The following is a 26,832-nucleotide window of genomic DNA, read 5'->3' as shown; positions in this document are numbered from 1 at the left end:
TAATTTTTAGTGAATGGTTTGAATAACAGCTCATTTGTCTTTATTTTCTGAGCTATATCCTATATACTTTTTGTCTGTAAATAATTACAAATTATAATGAATACAATTACAAATTATGTTGAACACAATTACATTTTTAAAAATAGCTTATCTATTATACAGGGTGGGGAAAAGTAGGTTTTCAATTGTGAGTATGGGGAATACAGTTTATTCTTGTATTATTATTTATTAATTATTGTATTATTTTCCATATGAACAACTATAAACTTACTTTTGCCCCATGTATTGCTTTAATACAGTTATCTAAATTTATGTTTTAAGCTTCTTCAGTTTGTAAGATTTCCTAATAATGAATATATAAGGAATGTTTAGAGGACTTTGAGTTAGGTATCCGGGTTCAACTTCTGGCTCTACCAGTTACTATCTTGGGTATATCTCTTACTTTCTGGGTCTCATATTTGTCATTTGTAAAAAGAGTATCTACTTTACATAGTTTTCGGGATGATAAACTGAGAAGTGCTTTATAAACCATAAACTATATCAATGAAAGGTTTTAAAAATAGTGAAAGAGAGTTAGAAGGAACCTTTGAGATCTGTTTGAGCCCCTTCATTTTATAGGAAATAGAAGCTACTAGTGTATTGTGTATACAGTGCTGACTGCACAACCCAGACTTCCTGCTTCCCAAATCACTGGGCTTTTTCTGTTTTGCCTTTGTTCAAATTAAATACTAGGTATTTGAGAGAAACTGTGACTTCTTTAGAAACATAGCTGAGTGTATCATTCCCAAGAGGTTAGGTAGAAAGGTACATGTGACATTAGGGAGAAAAAGGAATTTTAAGACGTTGGTTTCTTAAGTTACCAGTAATTAAAACTGCTGTCCAAGTAGTTATTGAAATTTTTTTTTCCAGAATTTAGACAAAGAGAGACTTGTTATACTTTTCAGGGATTAAAATCCATCTAATACTGTAAGAAGTAAGACCATGTGTGGTTGCTGCATAGCTTTGTACTTGAAATCCAGTTGAAAAAATTTCCTTTAAAAACCATTGCTTCAATATAATTTTAGAAAAAATTTACCTTATATTTAACATGAAAACTCTTTAATAGTGTTTATAAAAAGTAGTTCCTTGAAATCTAATTTGTCTATTTAATTTCTTATTTTCTCTAGTCTTATTTTTTTCTAAATATAGACAAAATTGTTTCCTTCAAGTTTTTAGGTTGATACCACTAATAGAAAGGTTTGTGATTATTTGAGCTTTGAAGATTCAATTTATAGTGTAGTATTTGTGGTGTCTTGTCCCTAGGAGGGGACTTCTTTTCTCTCTCTGTCACTGCTGCAGTATGCTGGAGATTTCAGCCTGGACCCCACTCTTTACTCCAGCATTGCCTCCTCACCCCCTTTCTCTCCTAAGGTACAGCACGTATTTCAGTTGTTAATCCTTATCTCCAGTTCTGTTGTCTACTCTCATTTAAGAATTTCCTCTTAACTTCCTTTCTTACCCTTCCTCTCCTAGGAAGTTTGTTTCCTGTGAAATGATGAGACACATAGGGACACAACCCAGGTTTGCTGAGGCAATTTAAAAATCCCAAACATCTTTGTAGAAAATATGTATCCCATATTTTAGATGATTTGTAAAGTTTACTTAAGTCATTTTAATCCCACTTGTATTTTTTAAGGGTAATACCTTCAAATGCTACATTTGTGAATAGTTACTTTGAATAAAATGTTTATAAGAACTGAGGCTGTTTTTATTTTGTTTAAATACTAATTTCTATGAGGATTCAATCAAGATTTATTTAAAATGAATTATAATTTTGTTGGCTTAAAATGGAAGATCAGATTTAATGTTAGGTTAGCTGTTGTATAGGCTTGTGACATTTTTTTCTCTCTGAAAAACAGGATATTTTCTTTCTATTGATTCCAGGTAGGGAGGAATTGGGGTGGGGGAGGAAGAGAAAGGGAGAGAGAGAGAAAGAGAGAGAGAGAGAGAGAGAGAGAGAGAGAGAGAGAGAGAGAGAAAGAGAAAGAGAGAGAGAGACATTTATATGAGAGAGATACATCAATTGGTTGCCTCCTGTACATGCCCCGACCGGGGATTGAACCCACAACCTAGGTATGTGCCCTGACCAGAAATCAAACCCACGACCTTTTGGTGCATGGAATGATGCTCCAACCAACTGAGCCACACTGTCCAGGTCCAGGCCATTTTCTTTAAATACTAGTAAAAGTCATTACAGATACTGCTTAACTTACAGTAGGGTTATGTCCCAATAAACTCATTGCAGATGGAAAATCTTACCTAATAATAGAGTAATATGCAAATTGACCATACCTCTGCTACACCCACCAGCCACGCCCACCAGGAAACCAGCGGGGAGCCTGCGACGGATGGCAGGCAACTGGCGGTCGGCTCCTGCGACAACCAGAGGCTGACCAACTGGAAGTCAGTGCTGGCCCCGCCCCCAAGCAAATGGTTAGGGACAATCAGGCAGGCAGGAGAGGGGTTAGGGGTGATCAGGTAGGCAGACCAGCAGTTAGGGGCAATCAGGTAGGCAGACAGACCCTCACTGGGCTGGCCCCGCCCCCAAGCAAGCTGTTATGGGCAATCAGGTAGGCAGGCAGAGTGGATAGGGGTGATCAGGTAGGCAGACCAGTGGTTAGGGGTGATCAGGCAGGTAGGCGAGTGGTTAGGGGCAATCAGGTAGGCAGACAGCCCCTTGCATGGCTGGCCCCACCCCCCAGCAAAGAAAGAGGGAGGCCCAGGCCAGCCAAGCCATTGCACCCCAGCCTGTCGCCTGCAGAGGGAGGCCATCAGTGGCAGGGGAGGGGAGGCAGTGCTGCACAGATGGCAAGCAGTGGCAGTGGCGGGGGTGGGGCCAGCTTCCTGCAGACGGGGGAAGGAAAGACCCGATAGGCCCTGATCTCAGACCAGGCCTAGGGACCCTACCCGAGGGGTCCTGGATTGTGAGAGGGTGGTTGGGCTGAGGGACGCTCCTGAGTGCATGAATCTTCATGCACTGGGCCTCTAGTATTGTAAATAAAAATGCATTTAATATATCTAACCTACCAAACTTCATAGCTTAGTCTAACTTACCTTCAACATAATCAGAACACTTACATTAGCCTATAGTTGGGCAATTATCTTAAGTTTCACCTCAAGAGTAATTGGCTTCCTCTTCTGACCAGAAGCAGTACGGGTGTTTTGTAGATGCGATGAATGTGAAAACACAAAACACAATATCCAAAAAATGCTGACAAACAGTACACTGTAGAGTTACCCTTGTGATCCTGTGGCTGGCTGGAGCTGAGGTTTGCTGCTTCTGCCCAGCATCACAAGAGAGTATCATTCTGCCTATTGCTGGCCCAGGAAAAGATCAAAATTTGAAATACAGGTTCTACTGAATGGGTATTGCTGCATCATCATAAGTCAAAAAATTGTAAGTCAAACCATCAAGTCAGGGATTGTCTGCATGTATTCTCATCACAAAGGTGGAACTTGTACCCACCATAGAGAAGGTTTAGTTCCTTTATATAATAAATGTTATTTTGTTGCTGTTTTTAGGTTCTGTGCGTGTTATTAGCTGCACTACAGTTCTATAGGTTTTTTAGAATTATATATTATTTTTACTTATATTTTTTTCATTGCTCTAAATAGGAACACATGAGGGTGAGTATTTTATGCTAATTTTGCAGCTGAGTAAACTAAGAACCAAAGATGTCATGAGGTTTGCTGAAGATTACATGGTTAGTAAATAATGGAATTGAGATTTGAGCTCAGGTCTGACCCCAGTTGATGGTGATTTGATTATTTAGGGGGAATGTGGGTTGATAGGTAATGGTAAACAGTTACTTGCAATTATGGTAGTTATGCACCAAGTGACCTAGGAATGGAGAATAGGAAAATCTGTTAGGAAGGTCAGGAAGGTTTTATAGAGGTCAATCACTGGAGAAGTGATTCTTCAGGGATCATCAGAATGGACCTTGTATTTTGTGCTGTGTAATTTGGGCTTTATCCTTTGGAGGATTGGGAAGTACTGAAGTATTTCATTAGGAGGGACGATGTGACCAACTTCATATTATGAAAAGATATGGTGGCCATAAAAGGGGATAAATTTGTAGTGTGGTGGTACTCACGATAGGGAGACCATTACAGGAAAGCTGTGGGAGAAGTGATGATGGCAGTGATGGAGATAAGGAGAAAAGGGAATTGGATTTGAGCTCTTAATAATTAGACAGTATACAGATGTTCTCACTTATTTCCCTTCCCTGTCGAAAATACTGAGATCTAAAGGTTTGTGTTTAGAAGACAGACTCTCTGATCACCTTGAGATTGCTGATGTGGAAAGAACTTGCTCTTAATTGCTAAGAGTTTAGCCATATTTAGTATAAAAATGATATTTTCAGTTACAAAGCCATTGAACTTTAGATGGAAATGAAATATAGGCCTGGATTATGCTAATAATGTAAATAAGACTTTTCAGTAACACAGGCACATATTTTCAGGAAGCAAAGCTAATATTACTTAAAATGACCAGCACTGTTTTATGAATGACTTCTTTCATTCCATTCTGGATCATTCTAAATACTTTCTTAGAAATTTCTGATTGAGTTCTGCAGGCAGGAAGAATACAGTAATTGTCAGTCTTTTTGACAACGTGTCCTCCTAGGCAAATTTCTGCCTATTTGATGCCACCCTGCATCTTGTCTTTTCCTTATATCCTGAGCTGGAAGGGAGCTGTTGCAGTGTTCCAATCTGTCATGTGGTAGGTTGTTTTTTTTTTGGATTATCTGTAAGAACAGTCTTCCTGTTGTTAATGAAGTAAAAAAAAGTTTATAATAATATGAGTTTAGTTTTTAATATCTAATCAATCTGAAATTTCGTTTGTATATCTAGATGCATCTTTCTCTAAAATGACAAAATGCTAAGGAAAAAGATATTTATCATTATGTTTGAGAGAATTGAAGATGTTTGCAGGGAGTGATTATAATGAGTGGCCATGGATTTTGAAGATAGAGCCAACAGATTTCCCGAGCTTGGATAGGATGTGTAAGAGAGGAGTAGTCAAGAATGACCTTATTCACTCTGAGCAGTTGTAAGTATGGAGTTAAGTGCCTGGAACTTTGTCACATTCGATGGTTTGGTAATATTTTGTTGCTTGTTCCATATTAAAAAAGAGAAGTTTCAGGCCCCGGCCGGGTAGCTCAGTTGGTTAGAGCATCATCCCAATATGCCATGGTTGTGGGTTCCAACTCTGGTCAGGGCACATGAAAGAGTCAGCCAATGAATGCATAAATAAGTGGAACAACAAATTGATGTGTGTTTTTTTCTCTCCTCTTTCCACTCTCTCAAATCAATAAATTAAAAAAAGAGAAAAGTTTCTAGTATAATTTAGCTAGGTAAATATAAATGGAAATCAGCTTAATCTGTGACCACTCATTAAATTTTTATATTGATGCACTCATTCAGTAAATACTTATTGAGTGCTTGCTATGTTCTAGGCCAGTGGTTGACAACCTTTAGGACGTCATGGACTACCAGTGGTCCGTGGACCACCGATTGGCGACCGCTGTTCTAGGCAGTCTAGGTGATGGGAATATAGCACTGAACAAAACTCATGGTTAAATCAATAGCTTACATTGGTTTTAGTTCAAGTTGAAAAATGATATTTTGGAAAACTTATGAAATAAGAGGGATTATTACATTTCAGTCAATGAATATTTATATTGGTATTGAACTGGTAAATAACTAGTTCAGTTAAGATATATATTAGGCCAGTTTTATATCTTTAGTACTCTTTCTCCAAGAACTTACATTATCACACAGTTATTTTTAGGTCACAATTATTTAAAATAATTTAAAGTATTAATGGCTTATTCTAAAACAATAAGATTGAGTTTAAGGGTTAATGAATTAGAATTTATTTTATATTTATGGAACATATGAGAAAAATCTTTTTCTTTACTGGATATGATACCTCATTTGGATCAGAAATGATACTCTGTCAATTACTTTCCTAAGTTTAGATCCATCCTAAATGGAAAAAGTTACACTTTTTTAAAGAATATACAGAAAACATTGCACATGTTTTGGGGTAATTTTATGGCTAATTCATGAGTGCCATGAGTTTTGAACAGTGGCAGAGTTGTTGGAATCAATTTATATACATTCCTAAAGAGAATTATTTGAATCTGAAGGACAATTTTAATTTGTGTGTGTATTTTTGATATATTAATTAATTAATTCCATTACTTTTAGTGTTATTGTCAGTAAAATAGGGTGTTTAGACAGAGAGAACACCTAAAAGTTGATGACAATAAATCATTTCTACTAAAGAGCTGAAGTAAATACTGTCAGAAAAATGACACTACTCTTGGGAGTATTTTGGTTTACCATACTTATTATAAACAATATTTGCTACATGAGATATCTCCAGTAACCTCTCTGTAACTCTGAACTCCCTTCACTTTTACTTACATATTTTAAAGCAGAAATAGGTGCTATAATCACATGATGTGAAAAGGATAGAAAAGACTATTAGAGAATGAAGTTAATGATCCTCAGAGTTAGGTATCAATTCTTTCATAAACTATTAAAGGGATGCTTTGCTTGATTCTGCTTTTTGCTTGAAGGCCTTTTGCAGGTTGCTAATAAGTACTGACATCCTCAATTTCTCTCTGCTGTTTTGGATATATTAAAGAGGCTATTTTTTAAAATTCTAGGAAGCTATTTTCGTTAAAATTCAGAGACACCATTATAATATTTTCTGATTTGATGTTTTAATTATCAATAAGGATTTCAGTAAGCTTTGTTAACTACATTACTTTGGAATCCTGTGTGTTGAAAGCTGAATTTGTAAAACTTTAATAGAGGATTTTTATGAGACTTTCCTCTCCCCAAACAAAGTCAAACCAAAGCAATCCAGTGCCTGTTTTTGGATGTTATATAGGAAAAAGTGTTGGCTGGCTGTTTCTTTTTACATTATATAGGTGGTTCCCAACTTAGAAGTATTTGATTTACAAATGTCCTAAACATCAAGTCTCTGGTTGTGGTCTCATTTATCTGCCGTGGCCATTATCACATTGCACGTATGCCTGACTCACCCTGCTTCCGTGAGTGAAGCATAGCTTTTTGAATTTTTCTGTTATTATGTAACAAACAGTACATGGACTGGGAATTACCCCTTTTAGTTGCTGAGACCAAATTGGAGGGCCAATGAACTCTGTTTCCCAGCTGGAAACATGAATTTGTTTTCACTTAGAAAGTTAAGAACTTCCTAAAATAATTGTTTGAACAAATAAGTACATAGCAAAACTTATATCTGAATGAGCCTTTTGTTTTTCAAAATAGTAATCTTTGGAGATCATATACTTGCAGTAAGTACTGCTTTTAATGAACCTGCTTTTAGGTAGGATTTCTTGTTTGGAATTTGCTTTCAGAAGTTCTTTTAAAAAAGATATTGATTTTAGAGAGGGAGGAAGTAGGAGAGACAGAGAAACATCGATTGGTTGCCTCACATACTACGTGCCCCTGCGGGACTGAACCTGCAACCTAGGTATGTGCCCTGACTGGGAATCGAACCCGTGACCTTCTGGTGCATGTGATGATACTCCAACCAACTGAGTCACACCAGCCAGGGCTTGGGTATATTTTAAACAGGGAAGTCTGATTCTTTTGATAGATTGTGGGATATAGGGGAAAATTAAGTTCTTTGCATTTGTACAGACCTGGGTTGAATTTCAACCAATGATTAACAAGTTGTTTAACCCTGGGCAAATTACTACCTATGAGAATCTTGCTTTATGCATCATGAGAAGCAGCAGCATGATCCTAAAGTTACAGTGTGTTGAGAGACACTTAGATAACCAAGTAAGCACCTGATATGTAATAGTTACCCAATAATGCTCTCTCCCTCTTTCTTCTCTTTGTATTTTAGGGTTATTTGGTTTTGGAATCAGCCACAAGATATTTGGAATTAAGTTTAATTAAAAACATATTTTTGATATCTGTTAAGGTAGTAGTAATATAATGGAAAGGCTAGACTTAAATTTCAGGAGACATAGCATTGAATTCCTACTGTGCCATTTATTAGCTAATTCCTACAGGCACTTTACCTTTCTGGATAATTGTAATAAGCTCTTTTGAGTGTTGCTTATTGAGCTCCAGATATGTGCTACATACTATGTTAGGTGATATATAGTTTAATTCTGCAACACTCTTGCAAGGTTGCTATTAAGTAACTTTACTGAGGTTATACAATAAGTGACAGGATGAGAATGAATTAAAAGTTCTTTTCTTCCCACTATAGACTTTTGTTATCTGTCAAATTGGGATATTAATGTCCTTTTATGTAATTGTTAAGTTCTTGCAATGAGAGAAATGTGTAACAGTGTCATGCTCTTGAATCAATGCCTGGCAGTAGCAACAACATTCTCCTTATTTTCCAAGTATTGATTTAGGTGGGATAATATTAATGATCTTTGTTCATTATAGCTTTTTTTCTTTTTTGGTTGTAGTTTGTTTTTTATTTTATTTTATTTTTTAAAATATATTTTATTGATATTTTACAGAGAGGAAGGGAGAGGGAGAGAAAGTTAGAAACATTGATGAGAGAGAAACATCAATCAGCTGCCTCCTGCACACCCCCTACTGGGGATGTGCCTGCAACCAAGGTACATGCCCTTGACCGGAATCGAACCTGGGACCCTTCAGTCCGCAGGCCGATGCTCTATCCACTGAGCCAAACCAGTCAGGGCTATAGTTTGTTTTTATTGTGGTAATATGTATAACAGAATTAACTACTTTAAGTGTACAATTCAGTGGCATTAAATACATTCACATTGTTATAGTTGTTACTCTGAATTATCATATTATTCCCTCCAAATTAACAATAAGCAAAGCTATTCCACTACTCTGTGCACATAATGTTGCTAATCAAAATGTTAGTGGCATGAGGTACTATCTCGGAAGAGGCCTGGATTCTTGGAATCCTGATTCCTTATTAATTTGGTCATGTTGCTCCTGGTTGTGTATGTCAGTAAGATCTTTGCAGAGAAGTTTGGAATTGCTTCTGTGATTCTCTCTCTCTGTGTGTGTGTGCCCAAATTCTTCTTTTTTGTTTAAAATATTTTTTATTAAGTTTTTATAGCATCCTGGGAAACCAGGATCCAGTAAAGAAGGTATTCATGCACCTGTTTACTTTATGTTTGGTACCTAGTCAGCAGTATTTTACCACATATGACAGATGCAACAATGTTATAAACATATTGATATATAAGAGTTTATAGTATAAAACACGATGGAAAAAATTTGGTAGCTGTCAATAAATATAGAGATAAATACAACCACATAAATATTCCATCTATTTACATACATCAAAGGAACATATTGGTTAACCATACATTTATAAATGTATATATTTTTTGGATAGAGGAATGTGTTGGTAAATGAATTGCATATCACAGTAGTATTGAGACGGAGGCATTACCTTCTGTCTTCTACCTTGAATGAGGCTCTTTGAGAAGACCAGCAGGAACTTTTTCAAGTGGCAAGGACATGATGATGCTTTGTATGGGTGGGGGAATCAGTGGGAATGAAATGTTTGTAAGATGGTAAATTGAAAAATGTCCCTGGAAAGTGGGAAGGCACCTAAGCAATTGAGTTTGTATAGGATAGTCTAGTTCCGTGGTCGGCAAACTGTGGCTTGCGAGCCACATGCGGTTCTTTGGCCCCCTGAGTGTGACTCTTCCACAAAATACCACGGCCTGGGCGAGTCTATTTTGAAGAAGTGGCGTTAGAAGAAGTTTAAGTTTAAAAAATTTGGCTCTCAAAAGAAATTTCAATCGTTGTACTGTTGATATTTGGCTCTGTTGACTAATGAGTTTGCCAACCACTGGTCTAGTTAAAACATTTGGAAGGTATAGTTAACTTAGCAGTTTTTAAAAAGTATGTTTTGATTTTAGAGAAAAAGGAAGGGAGAGGGAGAGATAGAACATCGAAGAAACATCCATTAGTTGCCTCCTGCATGTCCCCTATTGGGCATCGAGCCTGAAACCCAGGCATGTGGCCTGACCAGGAATTGAACCAGTGACCTCTTGCTGCAAGGGTCGACTCTTAGCCACTGAGCCACACCAGCTAGGCAAAATTAGCAGTTTTTTTAGGGAAATTTCTAGCTACGAATAGGGGAAACTTCTTTCTTTTCACAAGAGTACAGACTAATTAATAGGTACTTTTTAAATTCAGAACGATCAAAGAGATTCAAACCTTAAAGAGGCTATCATCAGACAGAACCGGTTTCAAAGTAAAGGCCTTCATTTTTTGTTCAGTATAATACTTTCTCTCTGTTACTTTTGCCATAAATAGATCCTTTTGTAGTAGTTTCTCAGCCTTCTATTGGTAAGGTCTGTCTCCTTTAACTGTTGAAATTTTCAAAAGTTTGAGTTAATATTAGGGATTCTAGAGTCCTCTAGATGTGTATTTTTATAGCATCCAGGTATAGCATTGGATATGCCAGTTACAACTTTTCCTTTCTCATTTGTTGTTCTGGCACATAATGTGCTCTCAATAAATGTTAGTATATTTTAAATATCTGCTATATACCAGATAATGTAATAGATAATGGGTTGAAGTTCACTTCTTTCTTTAAAAAAGTATGCAGCAGCCTGTATTATTTATTAGATTTTTTTGAGAAATAGTCATTAATCAAACTATTTACTAGCTGCTGTTGGTATGCTAGACATTGAGAATAAAAGGGAATAAAACAGCCTCTGCCCTAAAGAGGATATCAGAAGAGAAAGAAGACCTTTTTAGTTTGAATCGCATTGTTGGTTATTGAAAACTGACACCAAAGAATTATCTCTGAAGATTTTAGAAAAAATGTACTTGCAGATAATTCAGATTGGAGTATTTTATTTGATAAATGCCTGAACTATTGATGGAAGTAATAAACACAAATTATATTTATTTTAAAATGTTCTCTCAGTAGTAATAATTAAGAAAATCCTAATCATGAGACTCAAATAGTTTTCAGTGTGTAAGCCAAGTTCTTGGCAGTATATGATGTTGCTCATTGTTAACGGGCTACCGTCATTGGTCTGTGATTAACAGTCAGCTGACTCCCCTTCTTTTGATCTTTTCTGCATGAAATTTGCTGACCTTAATGGTATTGTAGGAAGGACACTAGCTCTAAAGACTGGATTTACTTTTTTAGCTTCATTTATTTCTTAAGCTATTATCTTCTTAGGGTTCTGAACTGTATCTCCTACATATAGTAATTGATTGTGATGAAAAAGTATAGAATGTGGCTTAAATATCCCTCTAGTGAAGGCTTAATGGAATCACATTTGACAAGTTTTCTAACCCTATGTTGTTTGATCTGGCTCAGCCAAATAGAAGAGAAACGCACCTTTGTTTCACCTGTACTTTTTGGCCTAAAAATGCCAGTAAAACTTGTCTCCTTTTGCTACATTCAGTTGTTACTTCAGCTTGACCTTTTCTTTCTATCCTCACTGCCAGATTACAGCTTATATTACGTTACTTTGTCTGGATGGTTGGGATGAAGGCATTGTTGGGAAAGAACATTTAATTTAAACTGACTATATGGGAAAGTTTTTGAACTGAAAGCACTACACAAAATATCAGTTGAAATTTCTCTCTGTTACTTTTGTTATGTTACAGTCCTATTTAAAAATCACGAGTAGCTCTTTTAGACTCCTCTTTCTGAGTTTTATTGCGTCTCCCTGACAGATAGCCCCAGGCTGTCTTCCCAGATTTATGCCTTACTACTCCTCCACCTGTCACTTACCAGTGTTTTCTTCCTTTTAGGAATACTAGTGGCATAGCAGAGGACAGTTCTTTGTTAAGTCGGTCTGGACATAAAAGGGAATAAAACAACTTCTGCCCTAAAGCGGGTATCAGAAGAGAAAGAAGACTTTTTTTAGTTTGAATGGTTATTGAAAACAGGGTCAGTTACTTAACATCCCTGTCCTTCTCACCCCTCCACTAAATGCCAGAAGCAGAGTGGGAGGAGAGGTGAGCAGGAGGGAGAAGGGAGGAGCACTAAGTAGCACTCTCAATTGAGAACCAATAGGCAAGCCAGCCTACTCTTTGTGGATCCCAGAGCTTACCTTTTTTTGTTGTTCTGCTTTCTCTTTTTCTAACCTCCACATATTTCTCTTTTCTAATGACACTCAAAATGCAGTTACTTGTATGTAAAAGTCAGGTATAATTACTTATTAGATGTGGTAATATATAGTAATAATACACATATACTGTATAATACTAGTACTAATGTCTAGTAATCAATAAAAGAGATTTAGTCCTTGCCCTCATCAAGTTTTATTTTTATGCTAGAGCATAAGAGACTTCAGAAAGACTGTCCTAAATATTTTAAATTTTCCTTCAATTATTTTTGCTTAACATGTATATTTTGTTCAAGAAATACTTAAACAGTAATATTTGACCATGAATAAATAGGTTTTAAACCTTAAGCTCTAGGAGGCCATTGAATAGTTTTAATGAGAGGAATAATGTTATTAGATTTCTACTAACTACTTAGATTTAACTTTGGTGCCATAAAGAAGTGAGGAGTTTCAGTGTCAGTTTGTACATCTTACTTTTCTAATTAGCCAAGTCATTTACTGAAAAGTTTTTCTCTTCCATACATTTATATTAAAGACTAGATAAGTAATTCAGTAAGCACATATTTTTTGAGCACTTACGATGTTCCAGACACTGATCTAGGTACTTAGGAAAGAGTAATGATTAAAACAAAGTCTGTGGTAACATTATTGCATTATAGTGGGGGAATTTGGCAGTAAGAAAATAAAAACATAACATAGTATGCTGTGATAAAGTGTTATGAAGAAAAATAAAATAGGTAGAGAGTAAAAGGGAAGGCTGTTTTTGATAGGGAAGTAGGATGGTCTGTGAGGAGAAACATTAGAGTTGGACTGAAAGGAATTATCCAGCCATGGGTATACTTGGGAGAAAACAGGGGCAACTGTAAGCAGGGGTTTTCAGTGAGTAATTTATTAGTATTTTTCTTTTTTATTGTCACTTTAGGATAATCTGTAAATCCCTTCATAATCTGACCCACATTGATGTCAGTATTTTTCTTAATTATCTAATCAAATGGGAATAATAATGCCTACTTTATAGGCAAACTAAAATGAATAATATGTTATTTATATATATGTGATGTATAATGGACATTCCATAATTGATAATGTGGGGGAAGAAGAAACTTTCCTCTACCCTTCATGGTTTTTCTTGGCTGGTCTAACAATTAAATCTATATGAGACAGATTAACAAGAGAAAATAACCAAATTTTATTATATACACACATATGGGGGCCCCGCATCCATGAGAAATTTAGAGACAAAAAAGGGAAAATGAATTACTTAAGACATTCTGAGCTAAGGATGAGGTAGCGCACCTTGGGGCTTCAGCAGAAGGTCATTCGCAAGATAATGAGAGCAGATGTTCAGTAATTGGAAATTTGCCCTGCCCTATAGATAGGTCATAAAAAATTATATCTGCTAATAACTCTTATTAGGGGCAAGGCCTCACATTTAAATTTCTTAAGGGAGAGGTAAAAGTTTCTTGTGAGTCCACAGGTTCTCTATGTCTTTCAGTTTAAAATAATCCACATGCCAAGGTAGCATATCTTAGGCAGGCCTGTTCTAAACCCCTTCAATAGTTATTGTCATTATTTTGTTAGTGCAATAACTTTTAGCAGCTTATGTTCTTGCTTATACATATCTTCCTAGCAGACACTTGCTCATCTTTCAAGAATCAACATAAATATCACTTCCTTCTTTAAGCTTTTCTTGCTGTGCATATACATAGGGCTATTCACTTAGTCTTGCCACCACTATATATTTATTACATATCTGTCATCATACCTGCTGTATTTAACTTTGTTTTTACTTTTGTATACCTGGTGTCTAACCTAGAGTGTGGCATTTATGTATTTGCTGGATAAATAACTTGTATTCAGAAATTAATTCATTTGGCTTCTTATCCTCTCTCTATATAAAAGGCTAATATGCAAATTGTCCCCACGGGAGTTCTACTGGGAGACTGAGTTTGATTGCTCGCTATGATGTGTGCTGACCTCCAGGGGGCGGCATGGAACAAAGGAAGGCCCCAGCTGGCAGCTGGGGAAGGAAGGCTCTGGCCGGCAGCCGGAAGGCCCCGATTGGCCCTGATCGCCGGCTAGGCCTAGGGACCCTACCCATGCATGAATTTCGTGCACTGGGCCTCTAGTATTTATATATATTTAAACCATTCAACAAATATGTCAGTCTATGTGGGAATGATATACTTGTTAGAAAGGTTTGTTCAAGGGAGTGTGAATTAAAGCGAAGACATATCATTATCAAAAGGAAGAGAAATGTGGCAAGTATAAGTTTGTATTCTAGATTGTGAATATCATTCCTGAAGTGACAAGTGATCCCCTTCCCTGGGGCACATTTATGCTTCTTGGTTCTCTCAGGTTCTCAACCAGGTCCTGGTAATATCTAGGATAGCAAAACTTTATTCTTCTCTGACACTAGTGTCACCCATTTATGTTTATTCTACTGATTCTGGAGCATTAGTTGGTACTTCAAAGACTTGGTTTGAATCTCAGTACTGTCATTTTTAGCATTGGTATCTTAAACCTGTTACTCATGAGTCTCATTTTCTCATCTGAATATTTGAGGTAATGCGTGACTCACGCTGGGTTATAGGGATTAAATTATGTACATAAAATGGCATTGACTTCTACAATGTAGTAGGTGCTTCTTATTAGGTGAAATCACTTTAATTCATTTGCCTATGTTCTGCATAATCAGACTGAACATCTGCCTTTGAGTAGAGGAAAACAACCTGGAATTTAACATTGGTATTGATTGCTGACTTGAGTTAAGTTTTATTCTGTTTAGCTGATTCATTTTTTCTCAGTGGAAGGTGTTGGCCTTGATCCAGAGAAAAGATAGGAATGTTCAGAGTATAATGCTGAAAAGATATGTCAAACCATGTTGCATTTAACACAGGTGAGGTTGGAAATTGGTCTTAGTTGTCATATTGGGTGTCCCACACCAACAAGGGCCTTGGCACATTATAGGCACTCCGTATCATATTTAAAGGAACAGGGAAATCTGTTTGGAGGAGAAACATGTTCTGATACGGAGTACATGGTGTGCACTGATGCATTTTTGGGTAGCTAAGGTAGATGTCTATGAGAGGTTGGCAAAGGAGAACAATTTTGATATTTTAGCCATTGTCTTTGTAGCCATTATACCTGATTCATTTAGGTACAGATCTTCATAATGGTTCATATATTTTAAAGAAATTTAAGTCAGTAATTAGAATTAAAATGATCATTTGTGCTGAATTAAGCTAGAAAGGAAACTGAGAAAGGAATCTAAAAGACTTTAGAACAGGTATTGGAGTTCAGAATTCCCAACTATTCTAAGTTAGATTTCTAGGCCTTAAGTCATTGTAACAAAAGGAATCAAACTTTATGTGGAGAAATTAATTACTCTTACCATATCCTCAACACCTGTCTTTTCTTTCCTTCCGCTACTGTAACTTGGCCAAGCACCAAACCCTAGAGCAGCAATCTTTATCCTTTACCTCCTCCATTCCTTGGAGGCATGGACAGTTGAGTACTTCCGGGATTACTGTACTCTGTCTGACAGCCATGCCTCCAAGTCTTGCCTCCAGCCTGTCTATTTTACACTGTCACCAGAGATATTTCTATAACTAATATGATTGTGTTAGTCCTCTCCTTCAAATCCTTTATGGGCTTCTTATAGTCTTCAGGATTAAAAATCAAAAATCCTTAATATGGAAAATCACTTTTAGAGATCTGGCCTCTTGTTATCAATTTCCTACCTGATCTTTTGACTCTTTTCCACATGTTAACCAGTCGCATTTCTCTGAATGTTGTTTTCATGCCACTGAACATATGATGTTTCTTTTTCCAAGCATGCTTTTCTCTCCTTCCCGGTGCAACAACTACAGGTCATTTAAAACTCCCTGAGGTTACCTCTAGAAAACTTCTGACATTTCTTTCTTAGTCCGGGTTAGATAGTATCCTATGACTAATGTTCTCAGTGGTACCTAACCCAATATATTGTCCACATACCTTCTTTCTCACTTGACTGTGAGCTTTTTTGACTACTGGATATTCTCATTATCACTTTAGCTTATAACCTTGTCACTGGTTTGCATAATATAGAAGTCTAGAACTTTAGTAAATGTGTGATAGTTAATTTATCAGAGCCCCCAAATGTGCCCAACTAAGTTCTGGGTATTATGAACAATTGAGAAAAAGAAGAATATTGTCCCAGCCCTGTTCATAATTAATTGTGTGGATAAAATGATTCATAAAATAGAGATTAATAAAGTACAACATTAAATGAGGTCTTAGGTAGAATGGTTTGAGAATAAGGATATTATTGAAAATTTCAAATCCCTTGGCATTTAAATCTGCTCTTATATCTATTGGTGTAACTTTTGGTTGTAGTTGCCTAATATCAATTAAGTTGAATTTTTATTCTTAGTCAATTGGGTTTAGATGTGATAATTTTGATTTGAAGAATACTCTGCTAGACTTTTAAAAACCTCTTTGTTTGACTTAGTTTGAAATTTAATTTGTTGGTTTTAAAAAATATTATATCTTCTAAGGATAGCCTGGGTTTTGGTATGGCAAGTTAGTAATTATTCTTTGTTCTACTTTCAGATCCCTGCCTGTCATTGAGTCCACCATGCTTCACAGAAGAAGATAGATTTAGTCTGGAAGCTCTTCAAACAATACACAAACAAATGGATGATGACAAAGATGGTGGAATTGAAGTAGATGAAAGTGATGAAGTAGGTGGAAAAACTTTTTCCCTGGAATTCTCATAACACACAATGAAGTTTTAGTCTTAAATTTTCCCATTATTCCTTGTATGACTCTACTCGTTTAACATCTTTTGTTTTTCTCTTTACATTTTAATTTTACCCTTTGTATTTTACGTTTTTTTCTTCTTTTTTTTCTTCATGTGTATATCAAATCTTCCCAGTTTTGTAAGAATCTTTAGTCTCATGTTCCTGGGTTTCTCAAATATATATTTTATTCTGGCTCTATCAGTTACCTATTGCTGCTTTACAAACCACCACAAAATTTAATGGCTTAAAATGACAACAGTTTATTATTATTTTATTATTTTCTGGGTTGACTGGGCTTACTTAGCTGGGCACCTTTTCTGTTCCCCTAGGTATGGGCTGAGGTCACTATGGCACTTCCACTCAGTTGGGAACTCTGCTGGGGCTGGAATATTTAAGGTGACCTCTTGTCTTTCAAGGTCTCTCTCCATGTGACCTCTCATTCAGGAGTCTAGCTCAAGCTTCCTCACAGTATGGCAGCTGGCTTCCAGGTGTCAGTGTTGCAAGAAAATAAGTTCTCATGTAGAAGTGCTTATCATATCTCTGCTTGCCAGAGCCTGTTAATATCAAATTGGCTAAAGCAAGTTTTGGCTAAGCTCAGAGTCTACATGGGAGAAGATTATATAAGGGCATGAATACTGAGAGATGTGATTTATTGGGGGTCACCTATGTAATTACTACTGTACTCACTGTACAATAAATAATGCCTTATTTCTTAAGCATTCTTATCTACCCCCCTCATCTGGTGTCCCTCTTAGTTTCTCCACAAAAGTTGTTTTCTTTATTCTGCTATGGTCTAATCCTACATAATAAAAGGCTAATATGTAAATCAACTCAACAGCAGAATGACCCGTTGCTATGACGTGCACTGACCACCACGGGGCAGACGCTCAATGCAGGAGCTGCTCCCTGCTGGTCAGTGCACTCCCACGGGGGAGCGCTGCTCAGCCAGAAGCTGGGCTCACAGCTGGCAAGTGCAGCGGCGGTGGTGGGAGCCTCTCCTGCCTCCATGGCAGTGCTAAGGATGTCCAACTGATGGGGAGTGGTCCTAAGTCGTCAGTTGGACATCCCCCGAGGGCTCCCGGACTGCGAGAGGGTGCAGGCCAGGCTGAGGGACACCCCCCCAAGTGCACGAATTTCGTGCACTGGGCCTCTAGTTTTAAATAAATCCCTTGGTTATTTTTTGGTCCTATTTAGTCTGTTTGTTGTATTTGTCACTGTTGAAATGTTTCTCTTTTAGTTTATATGATACTACATTACATTATTTTCTATACTACTGTCTAATATTATTTAATAGTGATATTCTCTAATCTTATTGTTATTTAATCACATTGTTATCTAACAGTAACACTCTCTAAACATCAGTGCTTGAACTGATGTGTAAAGCATTTACCTTGGGAATGCTCATTCATTTTTAGGTTACTTCTAATTCCTCCATCTCTAAGCCAGTCCAGATTCTTGTACATATATTTGAGTTCTCTTACTTTTGCTTTCAAAACAAAATCTCATCAGTCTTCTTTGAAATTCCTCACTGTTGAATGGTACTCCTGGTTCTACTTCTCCTCAATTCTTATTCTTCTAAATCAGGAATTGGCAGGCTTTTTCTGTAAAGGATCAAGTTATAGGTTGAAGTGTGTACCTTCCAAAAACATATTTTGAAGTCCTAACCCCATTATCTCAGAATGTGACTTTATTTGGAAATAGGGCCATTTCAGATATAAATAGTTAAGATGGGGACATACTGAAGTAGTGTGGGCCCTTAATCCAGTGACTGGTGTCCTTAAAAGAGAGGAGAACATCATGTGGAGAGGAGACATGGACGAGGGGAGCAGATGACCATATGACAGTGGAGGCAGAGATTAGAGTTATGCAGCTATAAGTCAAGGAATGACAAGGATTGCTGGTGACACCACAAACTAAGAGAAAAGCATGGAACAGATTCTATCCCTAAGCCTTTGAGAGAGCATGGCTGTACTGACAATTTGATTTCAGACTTACATCCTCTAGAATTGTGAAAAATTCATTTCTATTGTTTTAAGCCGTTTTGTTTGTGGTACTTTGACACAGCAGTCCTAGGAAACTAATGCAGGCCAGCTACTAAAATTTTTAGATTTTGTGGGTCATATTCTCTCTGTAGTAACTATTAACTCTCCTGTTGTAGTGCCAAGCAGCCATAGACAACAGTGCAGGACCTAAAGGGCATGTCTGTGTCCCAGTAAAACTTTATTTGTGAAAATAAGCAGCAAGCTGTAGTTTGCCAACCCCTGCTATAAACAAAATCTTGTTTGTATCTTCATAGTCCAGTGGTCTCAATCTTTAGTGTGCATCATAATCGCCTGGAGGATTTTTCAAAACACAGATGAGTAGGCCCACCTCGAGTTTCTTATTCAGTAATCTGGGAAGAGGCCCAAGAATGTGCCTTTCTTATTGATGGAGGTCATATAACCACTGGGGACTCAACCATCTACATTTGTGTCCATAAACTCTGTATTCTCTCCTGTTGCTGCGGGTTCACTGTGCTCCTTGCAGAAGTGAATTCTTCGACTGTGTACTCGATCTTATCTTCTCTTACCACTTTAGGATAGTGAAGTAGCTTGTTTTCTTCTCCTCAGCAACCATATTTTCGATTTCTGCTGGATCTTTCCCATCTGATGCAAAACTGCCACTGTTTTTCCACCTTATAAACGCAGCAAATAAAAACTTCTCCGAATCTGCTTCTCCCTTTCGTTATTTCCCAGTTCCTTTACCCTTTCCTTGCAACAAGATCCTTGAAAGGACCTGTGTACTATTTCTTTCATCTCATTCTTTCTTGAACTTACTTAGGCTTTTGCCTCTGTTGCTCCACCAAAACTGTTCTTACTATGCTCAGCAGAGATGTCCATGTTGCAATATAGTGGTCAGTTGTCAGTCTTCATATCACTTACCAGCCTCTTTAGTTTAACATGCTTTCCTTTTTAACATACTTTTTTTCACTTGGCTTCTAGGAAACCACATTTTTCTTCTACTGCATTGGTTACTTCTTTTCTGTTTCTTTGCTGATTTGTTCTTCATCTCCCTGACCTCCTAATATTGAGTGCTCCTGAATTTAGTTTTTATACCTATTTGCCTACTTACACCCTTGGTGATCTTATCTAATTTCAAAGCTTTTAAATACCCTCCATTTATTGGAGTCCTAAGCTCTGGATTCATATATCCAATGCATCAATATCTCCATTTGGATATCTAAGGGTAATATGTCCTGATTTTCTGCTTGACCCAAATTATTTTTCTCTGTTATCTTCATTTCTGACAATGGAGTTACTGTTTAAATAGCTGCATCGTAACACTCCTTAAAGTGGGCCAAAAAAATTGACATTATCTTTGATGTTTTGTGATCTTAGAGATTATTTTGTTTTCTATTTATACAGGAAAGACAGGATAAAAGGATGATTCTTTCCCTTTATTTATAGCTTTTCAAAAATAATTAGGTAGGCCCTAGCCGGATGACTCAGTTGGTTGGAGCATCATCCTTTACACCAAAAGATTGCAGGTTTGATTCCTGGTCAGGGCACATACCTAGGTTGCCAGTTCAATTCCCAGTCAGGATGTGTAATGGGAGACAACTAATCAGTGTTTCTCTCTCTCTCTCTCTCTCTCTCTCTCTCTCTCTCTCTCTCTCTCTCTCTCTCTCTCTCTCTCTCTCTCCCTCTCCCTCCCTCCCTCCCTTCCTCCCTCCCCCCACCTTCCTCCCCATCCACCCCTCTCTCTCAAAAAAAATACTGCTAATAGTAATTAGGTAGTTCCCAAGGATCCTCCAAAGGAGATAGAAGAATGTGTGTGTGTGTGGGTGGGGTTGTGAGTATATGGGTATGTGTATAATATTATGAATTCATGGATTTAAATGGATTTCATTTAAATATTATGATATATTTTGTTGTTGTTTAAATTGTCTTATATTTGGCCAGCAGAAACTTATTTTAGCTTGCCTTAGTAGTCTTTGATAGTTTCTAGCTTTCTACTGTGATAGATGTTCCATGCTCAGCTTGTACATTTCTGGCTCCAGAATTCCTCTTTCTTCAACCATTTCCCTGAGAAGCCTTGATTTGTTTTATTGGAGGAAAAAAATACCTGATAGGCCACAATCAAGGTACTAGTAGTGCTGTTAGTCATTGTTTCCTTGTCTCTTCTGTGGATAAACCTAGGGAATATTTTTTAATTTTTTTTTAAAGATGATGATATATACTATGAATTCAGCCTGATACTTATGATATAAATTTAGTACTACAAGGTTTTCATTTAACTTCATTGATTTTACCCCTGTGTCTTCCTGCAATCACACGGGAACTCTTGGTGCTTAACAACGCCAGCATAATTACTCATTAGATTTATCCCACAGTGTACACACAACAGTCTCAGGATACATATTACTACCATTAACTTCATTCATGTGGTTACTGAAAACAGTTGAATCCTTTTTTTTTTTTTAGTAAGTTCTTTTTGTTGTTGTTGTTCCTAGAGTTAAAGTCAGTGGAGATAGTTCCTAACTGCATGATTACATTTCTAACTAGATAATACAGTTAGGTTCATTTGTTTAATTTAACTTGTAACTTTTAGTGATCACATTTAAAATTTTATTTTATTTTATTTTATAATTATAAAAATATTTATATGGATTCACACTTCTGTCTGTGAAACAAAGGTATATGCAAAAAGTATACCTTTTGTTTCTGTCCCATATATCTTATTTCCTCTATCCCTTTAAAGCTAACCTTCCCCCCCACCCCCCAATTTTTTTTAAAATAAATTTTTATTGATTTCAGAGAGGAAGGAAGAAGGAGAGAGCAATAGAAACATCAATGATGAGAGAGAATCACTGATCGGCTGCCTCCTGCACGCACCCCACTGGGGATCAAGCCTGCAACCTGGCATGTGCCCTTGACCGGAATCGAACCTGGGACCCTTCAGTCCGCAGGCCCGACGCTCTATCCACTGAGCCAAACCGGCTATTCCCCCCCCCCCCGCCCCCGATAATTTTATGGGTTATCTGTCCTTTGATTTTTTTAATAAGAAAGTACTTACATATTTTATTCTCTTCTTAAAAAAATCAACATTTCTTATTTCAAGTAACAACATACTTTTTAAAAGAATCCTCACCTGAGGGTATGTTCTTTTCATTGATTCTAGAGGGAGAAAGGGAGAGGGAGGGGGAGGGGAAGGAAAGGGAGAGGGGGAGAGACAGACATTGATCAGCTGCTCCCATACATGCCCCGACTAGGAATTGAACTCAAAACCTGAGTATGTGCCATGACCAGGAACCAAACCCACCACCCTTTGGTGCAGGGGATGATGCTCTAACCACTGAGCAACACCAGCCAGGATAGTAACAATATACTTTTAATTTTACTTATTTTATTAATTTATTATGGATTCCTTGTGCAAGAAAGTATATTATTTGAGGGTAGGGGTTTTGTTTGCTTTATTTTGCTATGTTCTCACCACTTAGAACAGGGAGGGTCTGGTTCATAATAGGAAAATATTTATGTGAAGAATTTATTGCATTGTGCTTTCATGGTGTTTCATCTTAATGAAAATTAAAATGTGTGTTTGTTAAAATATATTTTGTTAGTAAATACTCTTAAGAGTGACAAGATGCGGAAGAGCTAACATTAGTGTTCTAAAAGTTTATTTTTACTTCTGTGTAATAATCTTTCCCAGTAACTAGTGAAAATAGTTTCTTAATGAAAGTAACAAAATATTCTTTTTAAGTTAACAATCACTGACTATCTCTTTTTTTATTGATTACCCAAATAATATTTCCTCAAACTTTTGTTAACTCTATGCATATGTATGCCTATGTGTACTGATCTATACATAAAGCTCATCATAGATCTTTAACACGTTAAGCGCCAAGCCTATTTTGTCTTCCTTTCCGGAAAGTACAGTGTCAGTCACCGGTGATTGACATGGCGCTTAACGTGTTAAATATAATAGTGCATAGAGAGTATTTCAATAAAAAATGCATGTACTCTGGGGCAAGGTATATTTGGGAACTCTACTTTTTTGTTAAACTTTGCTATGAATCTAAAACTGTTCTAAAAAATAAAATCTTAAAAATCATGTGCTATTTTAGTACTCTTAACTACTGGGATTCATAGCACATTTACTAAGTTGCAGTGATGTCAATTAGATTTGTGCCAGAGCCATATATAAAATGATTGCGTTTGTATATGATGTCATTATTAGAAATTGCACATGCAAAAATCATCATCAATTTTCTTCTATTAGTATTAAAGTGAAACAAGTAAGTGCACTCAATAGAATGAATATACCAGGAATAGAATTATGTATGCGTACGATTAGGTAAACCATGCAATAATACTGATATCTGACTATGTTTAAAATATATACAGGTAGCATTACAGATCATTGGGATATTAAAGTTATTTCAATAAGCAATGATTGGATAATTAAGATTTAGAGAAAAATAAAATTAGATTCTAACCTTTTACCTTATGTAAAAAGCAAACCAGATTGATTAAAAATTTTAATAATAAAAGTGAAACTACACATAAAATTCATGTGAATACTTATTAGAACTGCTGATAAGAGCCTGTCAATTTCCTTAATGTAGTCTAACTACTCATTCCTTTCAGTTATCCATAGGTACCCACGGTCCAAAAATATTAAATTTAAGATACACAAGGCTGAAAGTATGTCAGATGGAAAGAACTGCTCAACTTATAGCTCTGACTTTTATTTCCAGATCTTTTTCTTATCTCCTTAGAAAGATCTCTTACTATTTGCTGCTGCAATTGCCAGGCGTGTGTGTGTGTGTGTGTGTGTGTGTGTGTGTGTGTGTGTGTGTGTATGTGTGTGTGTACTTATGTGCACTCTTCTTTTTCCTTTTATTTCAATGTGAAAATTTGCCCTTCCTGGAGTTCCCACACAGAAGAAAAAACAGATTTTAGTAAAAGGATATATGGACATAATCATAAGATGTTGGATAATCTGGTTTATCAAGTCAATTTATTAATTAGTTTTTGTGATTCCTTATATTTATAATTCCATATTTGTCTCTTGCTTTTGTTTTTCTGTATCAAAAGCCATCTTTGCTCATTACCAGACATTAAATGAGTCTAGAACTCTAGGTACTAGACCTAATTGATGGGGACCAGCAAGCTATAGGAGTTTTGATATTTGAGACAGTAAAGTAGTCCCTCATCAACAATGTCTCTTTCCATGATTTTAGTTACTCACAGGCAACCATGGCCCAAAAATATTAAATGGAGAATTTGACAAATGATTTATAAATTTTAAATTGTGCACCGTTAGTGAAATCTCTCACTGTCCCACTTCATCCCAGGACATGAATCATCCTGTTCTCTAACATACCCGTCTGTATAGACTGCCCATTGCCACTTAGTAGCCATTTTGGTTATTAGAGCAGTTGAGAGAGAGAGAGAGAGAGAGCCCCCACATTTACATAACTTTTATTGCAATATATTAAAATAGTTTTATTTTATTATTTGCTGTTGTTAATTTCTTACTATGCCTAATTTATAGATTAAACTTTATCCAGGTACTATATGTATGTATAGGGAAAAACGGTACATTCAGGGTTCTGTACTGTCTGTGGTTCCAGGCATCCACTATGGGTCTTGGAATGTGGAAATATACTGCTGTATATTTACGATGATTTTTTGTTGTTATTGCAAGTAATAGAATGCCTGAATTAAAAATAGCTTAAATAATAGCAGCTTAATATTTGAAATTATATCCATAAGTCTGGGACTAAATGCTTTCAAGGTTAATTCAGAGACTCAGTAATGTGTAGGGCTCTGTGTTAGCTTTTCTTTCATTTTGTTGATTTTCTAACTATGGTTTGAAAGGGCGGCAGTAGCTCCAAGCATTGTATATCCTCCCACGTTGACATGGAAAGTGAGGAAGGAGATTAGAAAGTGTTGTTCTCTCTTTTTCTGTCTCTCTCTGCTTTATCAGAGAGAAAACAACACATGTTCCCACATCTAAATTAAGTTTATAATAGATATTTCATTAAAGAAATACAAGTGGTTAATAAACACATAAGAGGATTTTAATCTCAATAAGACTAGGAATGCCAGATTTAGTTCTTTGTTTTTCTTGGGAATTATCAAACCCTTCTTGCATTAGAAGTTAAGAGAGAGTACGTTAAAATAATGTACAGTCATTTCAAGAAATGATATAGAATAGACAAGTCAAGGCAAAAGTTTAATTCATTACTTCAAAAAAATAAGTGATTTACATGAAATAGGTGACATTGTTGAGTGTTAGTATGTACCAAGCACTCTTCTTTACACTTCATGTGAAATAAATAACTTAATCCTCACACCTCTTTGACTTATGACTTTTATTACCATTTTGCTGACTAGAAAACTGACACACAGAGAGTGAAGCAACTTAAGGTCATAACAATAAATAGTAGACTTGGGATGAGATGTAGTTTGGAGACTGAGTTGTACTCTCAACCACTGTGAAACCTGTTTGATAGAACCATTTGGATTGAGGAGAGAAACAAGGGCAATTCATGCTTTATTAGCATGGTATCACCTTTAAGGGTTTTGAAATCTGCATTTTTACAGAACATCCAGGTTAGGATGGTGGTGAAGAATTTGAACTTTGGAATTCTTTAGAATTTACTTCCAGTATTAGGTTTATTAGATAGCTATATAAAATACAATACATTGCAAACTCTCCTTTAGCCTTAGCTTTTTCATCTTTCAAAGTGAGATAAGAGTAGTATCCTTCTTGTTATGCATCATTTCCTCTGAGACATTATGCTGAGCAATTTAATATTGTTCTCAAGACAGGAAGACCCTGCAAAGTTTTCAAGGAACCCATCTGCTTTAACTGACTCACATATCAGACCTTGGACACTGTTGTTTTGATGGCAGGTGTCCTTTGGAAAGGACATTGTCATTGAAAAAGCTGTGTTTTTTCTATTTATGTATTATGTATTTTGTTTTAGAATATCTGGAATGGTACTTTAAGAATATTGGGTAATCTTATCTTTATAAATGTCTGATGTTTCCCAAATGTTCATTAAGCCTACCAGTATAGTCAGGGTGAAACTCATTTTTTCAGGCTTTAAACTTCAATAGCAATAACAAAATCAATATATAAAAACTAACCAAAATAGTTTGATTTAATGTAATTTTATTGTCTAACACTTCTATGCATTATACATTTTTAAATTAATCTTCTTAACATATGAAATAGACAGTTTTATTTTTCTCATTGTACAGAAGAGAAATATGAGGCAAAAGAGGATTTAAGTAATGGTTAGATTTTGAATATAGTATGTCAGACTGCAGAGTTTGAGTGCCTAACTGGGATAATAAATCACTTCTCCTAGGTATTGAGGTCTTAAAATTGTGTATTTAAAAATAAAAGGGGAGACAGATTTATCATTGTCATGCCGTGGAAATCAGGACAAGAATTGTGTAGCCCAGGTATCCTGAGGGACTGAAACTGGAAGGTCATCAAGAATCAAGGCAATTCCTGGTGCCATTTCTTTCTCGTTGTGTCCTCATCTTTGTCCTCTTTTATTACTTCCTCTTCCTGCATATTGGCTTCCTCTGTTGTCCTTATCGCCTGGCCTATCTTGACTGTCCATAAAGTGCCTCCTTCAATACCAGGGTCTTTATCACCTTAAAAACCCAGAGCCATGGCCAAGTGACCCTTTTCATGGTTTGAATTATAGTGTCCTGTGAGAGAGAATGGCTCTGGATTGCCTTCTTTTGGGTCAAGTGTTTGCCCTTTGATCAGATAGCTATGGCAGTGGGTGATCGAGTGAGGAAGGGGTGAGTGGATGCTTTCAGGGATTTACACTAATCCCCAAAATATGTCTGTATAGCAGGTTCTCGAGTCATGTCATTTCATTCAACCTCAGCTTGTCA

The 26,832-nt window shown here is 36.5% G+C and overlaps 1 protein-coding gene across 2 annotated transcripts in view; it reads left to right on the top strand.

The window, feature by feature from the left end:
- Window positions 1-26,832, top strand: part of STIM2 (stromal interaction molecule 2) — a 125,189-nt gene that overhangs the window by 39,623 nt on the left and 58,734 nt on the right. For both annotated transcript variants that reach the window (XM_079772282.1, XM_079772281.1), the window contains exon 2: window positions 16,731-16,861. In XM_079772282.1, coding sequence (XP_079628408.1) covers window positions 16,731-16,861 — 131 coding nt within the window. The remainder of the gene's footprint in view (window positions 1-16,730; window positions 16,862-26,832) is intronic.

This window comes from Cnephaeus nilssonii (assembly GCF_951640355.1).
Source record: "Cnephaeus nilssonii genome assembly, chromosome: 1".
NCBI classification, from domain to species: domain Eukaryota; kingdom Metazoa; phylum Chordata; class Mammalia; order Chiroptera; family Vespertilionidae; genus Cnephaeus; species Cnephaeus nilssonii.
Note: the sequence above shows the minus strand (reverse complement) of the source record. Positions and strands in the feature narration are given on the sequence as shown.